The sequence below is a fragment of the Pogoniulus pusillus genome, chromosome 19 (assembly GCF_015220805.1).
Source record: "Pogoniulus pusillus isolate bPogPus1 chromosome 19, bPogPus1.pri, whole genome shotgun sequence".
Taxonomy (NCBI): Eukaryota; Metazoa; Chordata; class Aves; order Piciformes; family Lybiidae; genus Pogoniulus; species Pogoniulus pusillus.
In genome coordinates, this window is record NC_087282.1 from 13383611 (window position 1) to 13398649 (window position 15039).

At 45.6% G+C, this 15039-nt stretch overlaps 1 protein-coding gene across 4 annotated transcripts in view; it reads right to left on the reverse strand.

Annotated features, from left to right (window-relative positions):
• Positions 1-15039, reverse strand: part of NEXMIF (neurite extension and migration factor) — a 201498-nt gene that overhangs the window by 126277 nt on the left and 60182 nt on the right. For 2 of the 4 annotated variants that reach the window (XM_064159363.1, XM_064159362.1), the window contains exon 2: positions 12554-12627. The exons of 1 other annotated variant lie outside the window; for it this stretch is intronic. In XM_064159363.1, coding sequence (XP_064015433.1) covers positions 12554-12627 — 74 coding nt within the window. Of the gene's footprint in view, positions 1-12553; positions 12628-15039 lie in introns of those variants that run through there. One more of the 4 variants, XM_064159368.1, reaches the window with a different exon arrangement.

Consider the following 15039-nt stretch of genomic DNA (forward strand, 5'->3'; position numbering starts at 1 on the left):
CAAAAAAAGAAAGAGAAGAGGTAGGTCTATGGCACCAACTACAGTCCAGATTTCTCTCTCTGCCAATCTGTACAAAAATAGTGAGTGGTTTATTAAATTATAACCTGTCATGGAATCCCAGAGTCCCAGCATGGTCAAGGTTGTAGAGAACATCTGGACATCATCTTGTCCAACACCCCTCCAAAGCACAGCCACCCACAGAAGGCTGCTTGGGATCACATTGGCCAAGTGGATTTGGAATCTCTCCAGACAAGGAGACTCCACAACCTCTCGGAGAAGCCTGCTCCAGCACCCTCACATCAAAGAAGTTTCTCATGTTCAGCTGAAATCTCTCACATTCCAGTTTGTGCCCCCTGCCCCTTGCTCTATTGCTGGGTACCACTGAAAAGAGTCTGGCCTCATCCCTGGTGGTAGTAAGAAGGCAGAGCACTCTACATGCTTCTCAATGAAGAACATTTAAAAACTCTTCTTTTTCTTTTGGATACGTGGGAAAAAGGCAAAGCCAAATGACACACACAAGCCACAAAAGCAGTAACATCTCCTCCTGAGATTTCAGACAGAACAACATCCCAACATGCAGTGGAAAACAATAAACTGTTTGTTTGGGGTTTTTTTTTGTTGAAGCTTCAACATCTTGAGCAGTCACTGTGTCATTTAATAATATTCACTGATTCACTGCCCCAGGAAGTCACTGCTTAGCAGGTTGATATTTCATTGTCCTGATGCCCTCACAGCATACACCAAAGCAGCTCAAAAATTCCCCCTAGCCTTCCCACAGCCTGACCAGCACCCTGCAACAAGCACAGGAATCTCTCTGCTTCTCCCTCAATATATTCACAATATTCTCCCACCAAGATGATCATACTCAATCTGCACTTATTTTCCAGATCATCAACTGGGCTTCTGCACGCCTTACAACCTGGTCTTTGGCATTCTCAGCAAGAGCAGCATTAGGTCCAATGATCGTTATCTCCATGACTTCAATTTTCCTCTCAGCCTCTTGCAATCTTAAACCAATGCTTTCCAGCTTCTTATCCACTGCAGCATGAATAGCATCTCGCTTTTCTATAATGTCTGCCAACCACTTAGCAAGCCCAGCACTGCTTGATAAGCCAAATCCATGCCTCCTGACAGCACGAGGCTGCGAGCAGTCAAGCCTGACCCACCCAGCTAGAAGGAAGTTTGAAAGTGAAATATCAGGTCCTCAGCACGTCTAAGTCTGACTCATTTTTTCCCCCAACAGTTATTACTGCTGACAGCAAACAGTAACTAACATCCCATTCCCAGGATCACTCCTAGAAGTTGCCCTCCTTTGCAATATATCAACCAACCTTAAAGGTCCACACAGGTTTATCACAACTGAGCCAGATAAATAAGCTTTTCACTTCTTAATACTGGACTTCACACACCAGGTGTTACATCTCAGTTCCAGAGGTAATAATGGGAAGGCAAATCAATGGAGACAACTGCAGAATTGGTTGTTCAGATCTACAAGAGAATCCCAACATGGTAGGAGTTGGAAGGAACCTCTGGAGATTATCTTGTCCAACCTACAGGGGCACCCACAGCAGGCTGCACAGGATCACAATATCCAGGTGGGTGTGGAATCTCTTCAGAGCATACTCCACAACCACCCTGGGCAGTCTGCTCCAGGGCTCCAGCACCCTCACAGAATCACCGAATGTCAGGGGCTCGAAGAGACCTTGAAAGATCATCTAGTTCAACCCCTCTGCCAGAGCAGGATCACCTACACCTCACAGCAAAACTTTTCCTTATGTTTAGGTGGAACGTCCTAGGTTCCAGTCTGTGCCCATTGCCCCTTGTCCTATCTCTGGGCACCACTCACAAGAGCCCAGGCTCACCCTTTATACTGCCGCCTTTTAGTTCTTACTGAGCACTGATGAGAATCCCTCTCATGCTGCTCTTCTCCAGGCTAAACGGTCCCAGGTCTTTCAGCCTTTCTTCCTCACAAAGATGCTCCAATCCCCTCATCATCTTTGTAGTCTCTACTGAACTCCCTCCAGTAGTTCCCTCTATCTCTTGAACTGGGGAGCCCAGAACAGGTGAGAAGCATCTGATGCTGCAATGCCACTTCCTGGCATGTGTTTAGCTGCTAAGAGCCCCACCACTTCGGTTCCTTCCCTGTAGCTCCAGCCACATTAACTCAAGGTGTGCAGGCAAGGAACTCCCTATCTCTTGGTGAGCTAGGGAAAAAAACTGCCTAGGTGTAAAAGCCACACATCATCTCTCTTACAGTAATACACTCATTGATTTCCCTTTTACAGGCTAATTCTGATCCTCAAAATTAGGGTTTGGAAGCAGCATGGTTCCCACCACACCTCCCTCCACACATCATCATCACTCCCAACAAAAAAGCTGGTCTCTTCTTACTGATTTCAACCTACTCTCCTGTCTGGGAGGAATCAGTTGTGGGCTAAGGAAAGAAACACTCTAAAATAAAGGTGTTTTGGCTTGCATGAGGCAGGCACAGAAGGAGGGGGGAGGCTGGAAAAGTCATTATCTGTCTTAAAAACTCAACATATAATGGACTGAAATCTATTTCTCCATCACCCGAAGAATACCAGCAGCACTGAGCCGTGCACACTCTAGAAAACTAATACCTGAAGGACTTGAATAGAATATTTGATGCATCATCCCCTAGTCAGCTTTGAACTGCATCCTCTTGCACCAGGAAACAAAACAGAGTTGTGTGGCAAACAAATGGGTGGAGGAAGAGCAGGAAAGGTTAGGAAGAAAGCTACCTGTAGCTTTTTCGTCTTGCTTCCCCACAGAGCCTTCAGCAGCTCCTAACCCACCCTTTTTCTCCACATGCCTTGTATGTGCAGAGGTTTGTCTTTGGATTTAAAAGTGAGAACTTGGGTTGCTGGTGAGAAAGGAACAAGGTAGGATGGTGGTGCTCCTCAAGAGCCACTTCTGGAGATGGGAACAAAGGCTGCAATGAATGGAGGATATGAGGACTGCTATAAACGCTGCTCCACAGTGTACATCTGCAACACGCAAGTGCCTGTCACAAGACACCAGAATCCAACAGCTTGATTTCTGCTGTTCATTTTCCCCCCTTTCTTCAAGAGCTACATAATTGTTCTGGCCAATAGAAGCAGAGCCACTACTGCTCCCACTATCCTCAAAGGGAGCAAAATCAGCTTTGGCATTTGTAATTATGGATGCTAAAGCTGAAGCTATCAACTGTCGTGTTAACGGAATGGAGGGCATGGTCCTGGGCACTGCTGGCTGCTCCAAGCCTCACTCAGCACAATGGTTAAGCATCTATTAATTGTTTTTAATACACCTATATTCATTCTGACCCTGTCTAAAGGATGCACTCAAGTCACATGGCTGGAGCCCAGCAGAGAAGAAAGGTCTGCTGAGGGCAAGGAGAAAAGCCTTCTCCCATGGAGAAGTCACCTCTCACCAGCTGAGAGCATCAGGCAAGGGAGAAGCTTCACTGGCCACAGCTGGAGGCAGAGGATGACCTATCATGCATCTCACCCTGCATCCTCCTCCATTATCTGCTCTGCATTCAGGTGGGCATGTGACAGAGAAGGAAATCAGGGTCAGACAGAACCAATTAGGCTCCAAGAGTCCAGTCATGAATTGTACCCTTAAGGGCTCCAAAGCATTTGTTGCTAGAGCTAGTGGATGTCTCATCCTATTTACATAATATATGACCCCATTTTGTGTTCATCCAGTATTTAATTACAGCCCATTGAATACAAAAATGACTCAAAATACTCTCAGCACTGATAATTAATGCTTTCATTGTGGTTTTTGGTGGGATGGGGTTTTTCCCCCCACCTGTAAAATTTAAATATTTCCATCAGATAGCAAAATAAAAGAAGAAAATCCAAAAAATGAAAATGCATTGGTCCTTCTGGAGCCAGCTTTGAAGGGCTCAGTGGTTGCTCAACTAGGTGGCCTCCACTTTACCCATGGAAAGAGGAATTCTGTATTTCACCTTCTCACTACAAGAATTAATAATTCCAGGCCCATTTTGTGAAGCAGAACCTCTAACAGTTCACACACCCAACTCTGTCCTCCAGGGACAGGGTCACGTCAAGCTGTGGAGCACCACACAGGGCAGCCACAACTGTGTTGAAAGGAATTTGAGTACAAGTACTCCATGACTGCTCTCCAAGCACAAGACAAAGTGTCTCTATGAGTATCAGTGAGCCATCCATCAATATTTGTTAGAAATTTAATGGGAGCCTTCTCAGTAAGGGTTTGTTTCCATCCCATCCAGAGTTACATCCCAAACAGTTTGCAGGCAATCCAATCCTGACCATTTCTCACAGCAGAGTGGGAATAGCTTTGCAATCTTGTATTTCAGCTAATCAAAAGGCTTCATAAAGAAAAGACCCTTTCATCACACCAGCTCAGATTTCCACAACTGGTTCACACATCAGAGATTGTGACAGATGAAAAAATCCAAACCCAAAGAATGACAAAACTAGCAAAAGGACAAACAGCCATAGGACTGCCCTTAGCACAGGACTGAATCGTAGACTGGGAGGGGTTGGAAGGGACCTCAGGAGATCACCTCATCGTTCAAGCCCCCTGCTGAAGCAGGGGCACCCACAGCAGCTTGCTCAGGATCACAATGTCCATGTGGCTTTGGAATCTCTCCAGAGGAGACTCCACAATCTCTCTGCGCAGCCTTCTCTAGGGCTTCAGCACCCTCACAACAAAGAAGTTTCGTCTCACGTTTGGATGTGCCTGTTGGTGGCTCCTGTCCTTTGTCCTGTTACTACGCACCACTGGCAAGAGCCTGGCCCTATCCCTTTACTCTTTGGCTCTTGATGAGCATTAATCAGACCCCCTCTCAGGCTGCTCTTCTCCGGGTTCTCAGCCTTTCCTCCTTAGAGAGATGCTCCAGGCCCCTTGGCACCTTCAAAGCCTTCCCTGGACCCTTGCCAGTAGTTCCCTGTCCCCTCTCCAGCAGTTCCCTGTCTCTCTTGAACCGGGGAGCCCAAAATGGACTCAGTACTACAGGTGTAGTCTCACCAGGGCAGAGTAGAGGGGGAGGAGAACCTCCCTTGATCTGCTAGCCACCCTTCTTACTACACTCCAGGACACCACTGGCCTTCTTGGCCACAAGAGCACACTGCTGGATGATAGTGAACTCGTCCACCAGCACTCCCAGGATCCTTAAAGGAACAAATCACTACCATAGTGCAACGCAGAAGCATCAGTCCTCCTGCAGCACATCTAACAGAAGTGCTCTCTGTTTTCTTCCCTAGGAGTGACTCAGATAATGATAGCAAGTGGCAAATTAAATCATACCAGTGCTATCTGAAAGCTGCAATCCTTTATAATTAGGGGGTTTTGGTTGGTTAGGAAAAAAAAAATCACATTTATAAAAAGCTTATCTCAAGGATAAAGGCCTCTTGGATTTAGATTGTTTATTTTTTTTAATAATATCAGGGCTTCTAAAAAAGAAAAACAGCCAAATTCTAAAAGGTCTTCTGTGCAGAGCTTTATCATGAACAAAACGCAGCATTAGGCTGTAAACCACTGTTTCTGCAGAGCCAAGAAGTGCTCAAAACATCTGCAGTAAGCTCATCACACACACACACCCCCAAACAAAAACCTCTCCCCACCATTTGTTTTCACATTAAATCAAGTAACTAAGAAATTCACTATTATTTCAGGAATTCCAGGTTTACTAAATTGATCATCTCCTCCTCCCAATTCTTCTGCTGAAAAGGTAATTGCACTATTATATGGACATAAATGAGTAATCAGACACCAAACCAGTGAGAAGTTGTAGAAAGGTCTTTAAGCTTTTAAGATCAATAAAAATGATGATGCTCAGCGCTTCTCTCTCAAGATATTTATACCACACTCATCACCTTGGTATCCAAGTTCAGTACAAGAAAAGCACAAACTCGTTCACATGCAGCATATTTAATCTTCAAATGCTTGACAAGCATCAGCCAATATTCAGAACTCCCTCAGGACCTTCCTGAAAGAGCAACTTAACTTGAACACTTAAGAGGCTGAACAGGGAGCAGGATGCAGTGCCAAGAAGAGGGCTTGGGCAGACCTCAGTGTGTGAGTCAAGAAACCTAATCCAAGAAGCCCACTTGTGTAGTAACCTCCTAAAACTGCAAGTTCCTGGGCTCATGGCCACTTGTCCTACAGAGCTGAGCCTGAAGCTTCCCTCTGCACCTCTCCAACTCTGTGCCACTCATCTGCCTGAAGAGAAGAATTGTCCTCTGAGTTCCCTCCTGCTTGGGCAGCTCTGGAAGGTCCTTCAGGCTCCCAGTCCCAAGTGGTCAGAGACCGACAGGCTTTTGCATCCAACTCTGTCTTTTAAAAACACTATTAATTAAATAATCATCTTTTCAAGTTTTGAACTTTTCTATGCACTTTGTATTTAACTCAGATTTTTGGGCATGATTTGTGCAGCAGTCAAGTCTTAGCCAACTTAATCCCAAGGGACCTCTGCCATCAGAGGTGACTCACCAAGCATTTATCAGTGAAATCCTTTGGTCAGCACTCAGGACAATCATGGGAAGAAAACATCAGACACAATCTCAAGATTTTGGTCTTGTGGAAACCTGTCCCAGTGCACATTACTCACATGGATCCTCCTGAGGGATGGCAGAGCAGTGACTGTGCAAACACATGGTGCCTTTTGTTTGAATAGAAGAAAGGCAATGGTTAGAGAAGGCTACCTCACAGGTAATCTTGCCATAGACAGAGTCCATGTCAGCAATGACATTCAGACCTGTAGGCAGCACGTAGTGGGAGAAGATTCTGCCCCTCTGGCTGTGCTCTGCCAACAGCCCACCTGCCGGGGATAGCTCCAGAGTTCTCAGCACAGCAAAGACATGGACCTGCGGGAGCAGGTCCAGATAAGATCACAGCAATCATGGGAGGGCTGGAAGCTCTCTCTGAGGCCAGTCTGAGAGTTGGGGTTGTTTGGCCTGGAAAAGAAAAGGCTTCAGAGACACCTTCTGGTGGCCTTTCAGGACATAAAGGGGGACGATCAGACAGCAGAGAACAGATTTTTAACAGGGCCTGTTGTGACAGGACAAGAGATGATAGTTTAAACTAAAAGAGGGAGATTCAGACTTGAGAAGGGAGAAAGGTTTTACAAGGACTATGGTGAGACTGTCCCAGGCTGGCCAGAAAGGCAGCAGATGCCCTATCCCCAGAACCATTTCAAGTCATGCTGTCTGGGGCTCTAAGCAACCTGCTCCAGTTGCAGATGTCCCTGCTGGCTGCAGGGGGTTGGACTGGATGACCTTTAAAGGTCTCTTCCCAACCCAAGCCATTCTATCAGTCTATGATCTGCTTCTGACATCATTTGATGAGATATGAGGCAGGTCCCCCTGACCTGGGAGACTTTCATGCAGAAGAAAGATCAATGCTGCCTATAAATATGCTTTAACACATCATTCTTATTGCTTCTAATTCCTGAGATTAGATTTGGGTTCATTTCTAAATGGAAATTAGATCTTTATCAACTTTGAATACTCATTTTCTGTCTACCAGTTCCACATATTATCTATTCATTCTTGCCGGGCTTTAGCGAGAATTGCTTGAATACCTCTTGGAAATGAACAGCCCTTTGTAATTACTGGTCTTGATTAATAAACACAGCCTCAACTCATATCTAATTTGATTTCTAACCACAGAGACCCTAAATAATCATTGAATCCTAGGATTGTTTTGGCTGGAAAGGATCTCTAAGATAATCTTAGATTTTGCAGAAGTCCAGAACCTGAGGAGCAAGGGGGGAACCTGGAAAATTATTTTCTAAGAAGTTAATATTTTTTAATTTGCTATCTAGTATGATTAAATCAGTCATTTTCAGACAGGTCTGAGTAATTTCAACAGAAAATACACAGTGAGACTCCATATAGCTGTGTGTTTCAGCCACTGATCTATCACCATGGAACACAACACTTCTGACTACATCTTGAACACAGCTTTTTTTCCTCAGTAGAACAGCCATGAATCATGGAGAATGGCCATGAATCATAGAATGGTTTGGGTTGGAAAGGACTTTGAAGATCACCTAATCCTAACCACTCTGCCATGAGCAAAGACACCTCCTACTAGACTAGGCTGCTCAAGGCCCTGAACACATCCAGGCAGGGAGTATCCATAACCTCCCTGGACAACCTGTTCCAGTGTCTCTCCATCCTCACTGTAAAGAATTTCTTCCTAATCACAGGATGACAGGATGTCAGGGGTTGGAAGGGACCCAAGGAGATCACCCAGTCCACTCCCCTGCCAGAGCAGGACCACACCATCTAGCATAGATCATGGAGGAATACAACCAGACAGGCCTTGAAAGCCTCCAGAGAAGGAGACTCCACAACCTCCCTGGGGAGCCTGTCCCAGTGCTCTGTGACCCTTACAGTAAAGCAGTCCCCCCTTGTGTTGAGGTGGAACCTCTTTTGCTGCAATTTACACCCATTGCTCCTTGCCCTATTCCAGGGAGCAAGCGAGGAGACCCTGTCCCCCAGCTCCTGGCCAGCCCTCAGATGTCTATAAACATTTATTAAATCCCCTTTCTCTTCTCCAGACTAAAAAGTGCCAGGTCCCTCAGCCTCTCCTCATCAGGCAGTGCCCTCCAGTCCATCCCCATAGCCCTCCACTGGACCCTCTCCAGCAGATCCCTGTCCCTCATAAACTAGAGAGCCCAAAAGTGAATGCAGTACTCGAGGTCTCACCAGGGCAGAGTAGAAGGGAAGGAGAACCTCCCTTGATCTGCTGGACACACGCTCTTCTTAATACACCCCAAGATCCCACTGGCCTTCTTGGCCACAAGGGCACACTGCTGTTCCATGGATAACTTCTTATCCACCAGGAGTCCCAGGTCCCTCTCCACAGGGCTGCTCTCCAGCAGATCACCTCCCACCCTGCACTGGTGCAGTTTATTATTCCTCTCCAGGTGCAGGAGTCTGTACTTGTCCTTGTTGAACCTCATCTTGTTCCTCTGTCCCCAGCTCTCCTGTCTATCCAGGTCTCGCTGCATGGCCACACAACCTTCAGCTGTATCAGCCAAGTCTTCCAGCTTGGTGTCAACAGCAAACCTGCTGAGTAGACTCTGTGCCCTCATCAACGTCACTGATGAAGATGTTGAACAGCACTGGACCCAGCACTGATCCCTCAGGGACTCTGCTAGTTACAGCTCTCCAGCTGGATCTGGCCCCATTGATAACCACTCTTTGAACTCTATCTTATAACCAGTTCCTAATCCACCTCACTGTCTGCTCTTCCATCCCACACTTCCTGAGCTTGCTCACTAGGATGTCATGGGAGATAGTGTCAAAGGCCTTGCCAAGGTCAAGATAGACTACATCCACTGGTCTCCTTGAATCTACCCATTCAATTATGTCATCACAGAATGCTATCAGGTTAGTCAAGCATGATTTCCCCTTGGTCTGAGTCAGCAGTCCCCATGCTGACTAGTCCTGATAACCACCTTCTCTTCCAAGTGCCTCAAGATGCCCTCCAGCAGGAGCCACTCCATCATTTTTCCAGGGATGGAGGTGAGGCTGACTGGTCTATAGTTCCCTGGAACCTGTTTTGTGTCCTTTTTGAGGACCCAAGTGCCATTGGCTCTTTTCCAGTCCTCAGGCACCTCTCCTTCTGCCACCATCTGGTAAAACTGATGGAGAGTGGCAGAGCAATAACCTCAGCTGGTTCTTGCAGCGCCCTTGGGTGCATCCTATCAGGGCCCATAATATCCAGTCTAAATCTGCTATTTTTCAGCTTAAATCCATTCCCTCTCATCCTACAAGCCCCTATAAAGAGTCCCTTCCCAACACTCCTGTAGCCCCCTTCAGGTACTGGAAGATTTCCATAAAGTCTCCCCAAAGCCTCTTCTCCAGGCTGAACAGCCCCAGGAAGCCACCCAGCCTCATGTTTAGAAGGTGCCCCAGCATTTCCAGGGATGGAACATGATGTGACATTACCTAAATCATTAAACTCACAGGTTAATCTATGAGAGATGATTCAGAAGAGTTTGGTTCATAAGCAAGGAGGAATTTGTAGCCTCTGCCAGTAGCTTGAAGCTGCACATCTCTCTGCTTCCATCTGCCCAAACTAAAGTTCTCCATACAGAAGCATAAAGGTAACAGAGATGAAGAAAAAAAAAACAATGACAAGGAAGGAAAAAAAATTCTTTTGTCTTCAACACATTTTGTAGCTCCTGTTTAGTATTTTAATGAAATATTTACTGTTCTTGCATTTTGCACTTTAATTATTCATTGCTGAAATGAGCATAAAGAGCTGCCACATTCTGAAATGCAGCTCTGAAAATGATACCTTGGAGTTCCCCGTTTATTGTAGTTTAGTGACTTTCATCTCTACTTGCAAGTCACAAAGCTCATTTCCTCTTCGTGAGGACTTGACAAACTCTGCCTCAACACCAACATGCAAGATGAGCTTCTTTTTGTCCCAGTGCCACTTCCACCAAGGCAGTAGTGAGGACAGCCTACTGACTTGCATGCTGGAGCAGCACCAGATGCAGAGGTTGGCTCATTCTACCCCAACATGATGGTGAAAGGCCATCACTATTATTGACCAGAGGGGAAGAGCATGCGGAAGTAGCATGGAAGGGGTTTGGTGTCAGCTAGGGTCCACTACACAAGCTAAAGAGATCATCAACATCCAAAAAACTTTAAAGGCAAAAGACAGAAAAAAGAGGACAGAGAACTGAGTCAGATTCCTGGTAGTCAGTGACACATCTGGGAGCAGGACCAATGGACAGGCTCCTCAAACCACAGCCAACCTTTTCCTTCAGAATTACTCTCTCCATGCAGTCCCTCTGCCTAAGGTCTGCAGCACAGGAAGTACATGAGATGGATATTTTGAAGATGCAGTCTCATTCCCTTTCACACACAGAGAAGAGAATAGCAAAGTACAGCTACAATAAACGCAATTTGAAGTCCACCTTGTGTGCTTTCACAGCAGGAAGTGCTCATGGATGGCACAAAATCTGGTCCATTGGCAGGGCCCAGCGACAAAATTCTTGCCTAAAACTTGGCAGTTTGTCCTTGCGAGGAAAACAAGGGCTTGCTCACCTCCCCTTCACTAACACGGGGCAGCTTTCAAAAGCAAATTCTCACCAAAGGCTGCAGTTTGTGACAAATGACCACAGTCAGGCAAGCCTGGGGGTCCCTATCATAGAATCATAGAATCATGCCAACACATCCGAAAACTCATTCCTCGGCCTTTGCTAGAAGCTCAGCTCGTGGTGGTGATGACCTCAAGTCTCAGCTACCACTGCTGTACAAGCACAGAATGGAGATGATTTCAAGCAGCTTACAGTCCAACTCCATGTAGAAGGGAGAGGGGAATAGAAACAAGCAGATTACACTGGTCAGTGTGACAGTCATTTGTCACCAGCTGAACTGGTGTCAGGTTTGAGACATTTCACTTTTTCACTCCTTCAGCATCACGGCAAAGGAGATGATTAGGGAAGATACTGCAGTATCTGTGCAGATATGGAGAGAAGTCTTCCCAGGGGAGAAAGCAAGATGTTCATTTGAGTATTTAGGAAAGGAGTACAAGGTGAGAGCACAAACTCAAGGAGGGCTCTTGTTAGACAACTGGAAAGATGGCAATTGGCCACAAAACTGAAGGTGACTAAGTCAAGCCACATGCAAGGGAAGAGAGGGGCCAAGATGATTGATGCTGTGAAGCTGAGATGGTTCATGCTCTTATGTTCATGGGCTGCACATTACATTCAACCTGGTCAGGAATAGTGTGGCCAGCAGGAACAGATAACTTACCATGCCCCTGAACTTGTCACTGGCAAGGCCACACCTTGAATACTGCACTGGGTTTTGGGCCCCTCACTACAGGGAAGACACTGAAGTGCTGCAGCACCTCCACAGAAGGGCAAAAAAGCTGGTGAAGAGTCTGGAGAAAAGGCCTTGTGAGAAGCTGCTGAGGAAACTGAGGATGTTCAGCCTGGAGAAAAGGAGGCTGAGGGGAGACCTCCTGGGTCTCTGACTCCCTGAAAGCAGGCTGTAGTTACATGCGGGGTTGATCTCTTCTCCCCAGTATCAGGTGACAGAATGAGAGGAAATGGTCTGAAATTGTGCCAGGGGCAGTTTAGGTTAGTTATTAGGAAAAAATTCTTTCCTGCAAGAGTGGTCAGGCAATGGAACAAGCTGCCCAGGAAGGTGGTACAGTCACCAACCCTGAAGGTGTTCAAGAAATGTGAGGCCGTGGCACTTTGAGACACGGTTTAAATAGCCATGGTGGTTTTACGTTGATGGTTGGACCCTGTGATCTTAGAGGTCTTTTCTAGTTGAAACAATTCTATGATTCTATGGTCACTCAAAGCAAGGTGCTCTCCTGAAGAACAACATTTGATGGTTCCCTGCATGTCAGAGCAAATGGAGCAACCTCTAGGGTTATCTACAGGCTCTGTTCCCTTCTGCTTCATTAAGTAAACCAGGATTTATTAGCATCTGGAAAGAGGGAAGTGGAGCAGATGGATGGCAATCCAGGCATCCCACAAGGAGATAAGAGCAATAAAAGGCTCTGAAAGGTTACTTACGCAGAGCTTTGAGGAGGACTCCAACAGAGATTCCATAGGAAACCCAGGAATATGGTTCTGTAAACTCCTGCCTCCTAGAAGAAAGGGAGGAATGAGGCAGTGGGATTCCTAGTCCAGGCCAAATGCAGCATTTAGTTGAATATTTTCTCCTGCTGCAGATATCTATCATAATACCTAAATAATCACTTGCTGTAAAACAGGCTGGCATGATTTTTTGAACATCAAATATAACATAAAAATCAGACCCTGAGAGTAATTAGGAGGTTCAGGATAATGGTGCTAAGTTTCTGTAAATAGTGCCTAATGCACCTCAGAAGCTCCCTATTAATCACCAGAAAAATAACATCTCTCTACCTAATTAATAAATTGTGAACACTAAACACTTTCAGAATGGGTTTTGTTTGCTGTTTGTTGTTTTGCTTTTTAAGAACTCAAGTTTTCCAAAACATCCAGAGGGCACCTAAGGAAGAGCATAAACCAAATACTTGGTGTTTTCAGAATTGAAATTCCAGAAGAGGCTCTAAATCTAACACCAACTACTTATGCAACTTGAATTTTAATAGTCTTAACATCCTTAATCTTCATCATGTTTAGTACGTTACATTTCTTTGACAACTAATCAATCAAAGGCATCATACCTTCTGTAAAGCTGCCAATTTAGTGTCATTTTGTCCTCTCTCAACAATGACTTATTTTCTACAGAAACTTCCTTGTTTATTTTATATACGTGTCTTTTTTTTATAGATTAAAAAAACACAGCAGAACAGAAAGGGAAGTAAGAAAAATCAGCCAACATAATACTGCATTACTCAGGGTTGTCAAGAAGAAATCTGTGGCTTCCATGGATCCAAAGCCTCTAGTCAACAGATCACTGAATCACTGAATAGTTTGGGTTGGAAGTAACCTCAAAAATCATCCAGTTCCAACCCCCGTGCCATGGGCAGGGACACCTTCCACTAGCCCAGGTTGCTCAAGGCCTTATCCAACCTGGCTCTTAACAACTCCAGGGAGGGGACATCTACAGCTTCCCTGGGCAGCCTGTTCCAGGGTCTCACCACCCTCACTGTAAAGAATTTCTTTCTAATATCCAGTTTAAATATATCCTTCTCAAGTTTAAATCCACATTTAAGATCAAGTCCAACCATTATCTAATTGTAGCCAGTCTGCTGCTAAACCATGTCCCCCAGCACCACATCTAGCCTGAAAGTGTGCCAGGGAATTTTAGACTGGACACTAGGAAAAATTTCTTTACTGAGTTGTCAGGCATTGCAAAAGGCTGCCCAGGGGAGGTGGTGCACTCAGCATCCCTAGAGGTGTTCAATAAATGTGTGGACATGGGACTTTGGGACATAGTTCAATGGCTGTGGTGGTGTTAGGTCGATGGTTGGACTCAATGCTCTTAGAGGCCGTTTCCAACCCAACCAATTCTATGATTCCATAATTCTAGATATATGTGTCTTTTAAACACCTCCAGAGATGAGGATTTAACCACCTCCCTGGGGAACCTGTTCCAGCCTTTAAGAATCCTTTCAGAAGTTTCTCACCTAGGACATGCCAGTGACTCAATGTCCAACAAGGGAAAGGAAAGAATTTGCTCTAGAAGGGCTAAGAAGCTCTGCAAAGAGGTCATCAAAGAACAAACAGCCATAATAAGCTCTTCTGAATGAAGAGAGAGAAGCAGTTAGCAGTTCTGGCAAGGGAAAACAGGAGACAATTTTGAAATACAGTCTGCAAGAGAGGAGAGCACTACCAAAAATAAACCCGAGGAGTACATAACTATTTGTCCACGACTTGACATAAATGTCATAAAAGATAAAGGAAGAGGGGAAAGAAATCAACACGAAAAACTAACAAAAACAACAACTTGAAACTACTCAAGGAAATGTTACTTCTGAAATCACAGCAAATCTCCCCCAAAAGGGGAAAGGAACATCAAGGGATGCCCACCAAGAGCAGGTATCTCCAGGGGAATTCTGCCTAGCGGAGAGGTAGATCCTTCAGTCAAGTTCTGCTCTTCTCAAAAGCACAGGGGTTTTCAAAACAAGATTGATTTCCTTAATGGGAACAACGGCACAGCCTAATTCCATTATTTTCAATGGAGCTGAATCTGAAAGGTCTATTCACGTGTAACAGCACCTTCTGGGGAAAAGGCAGCAAGGAATCAATTCCACAAACCGCGCTGATTGAGGCCATTTAAAAAACAACAAAACCAATCAAACCTTTCGCAACCATTGAAAGAGCCATCCTCTAAAGCATCCCATAGCCAGAAGAGCAAACCGTCCTCCACCTGATACCTCCCTGCCCATTTGCCCACGGAATCAACAGCACTACAAGGTTTCACCTTACCCCTGGAAGCACATTTTTCTCCAGACAGGAAACGAAGAGCCAAGAGCCAAGACCTACTCTGGCTAAGTGCTCCGAGTTAATGGGGCAGAGCCATCATCCCTGCAGGAGCTTGGGGAAAGGGCAGGGAGGGGGAGAAGAAA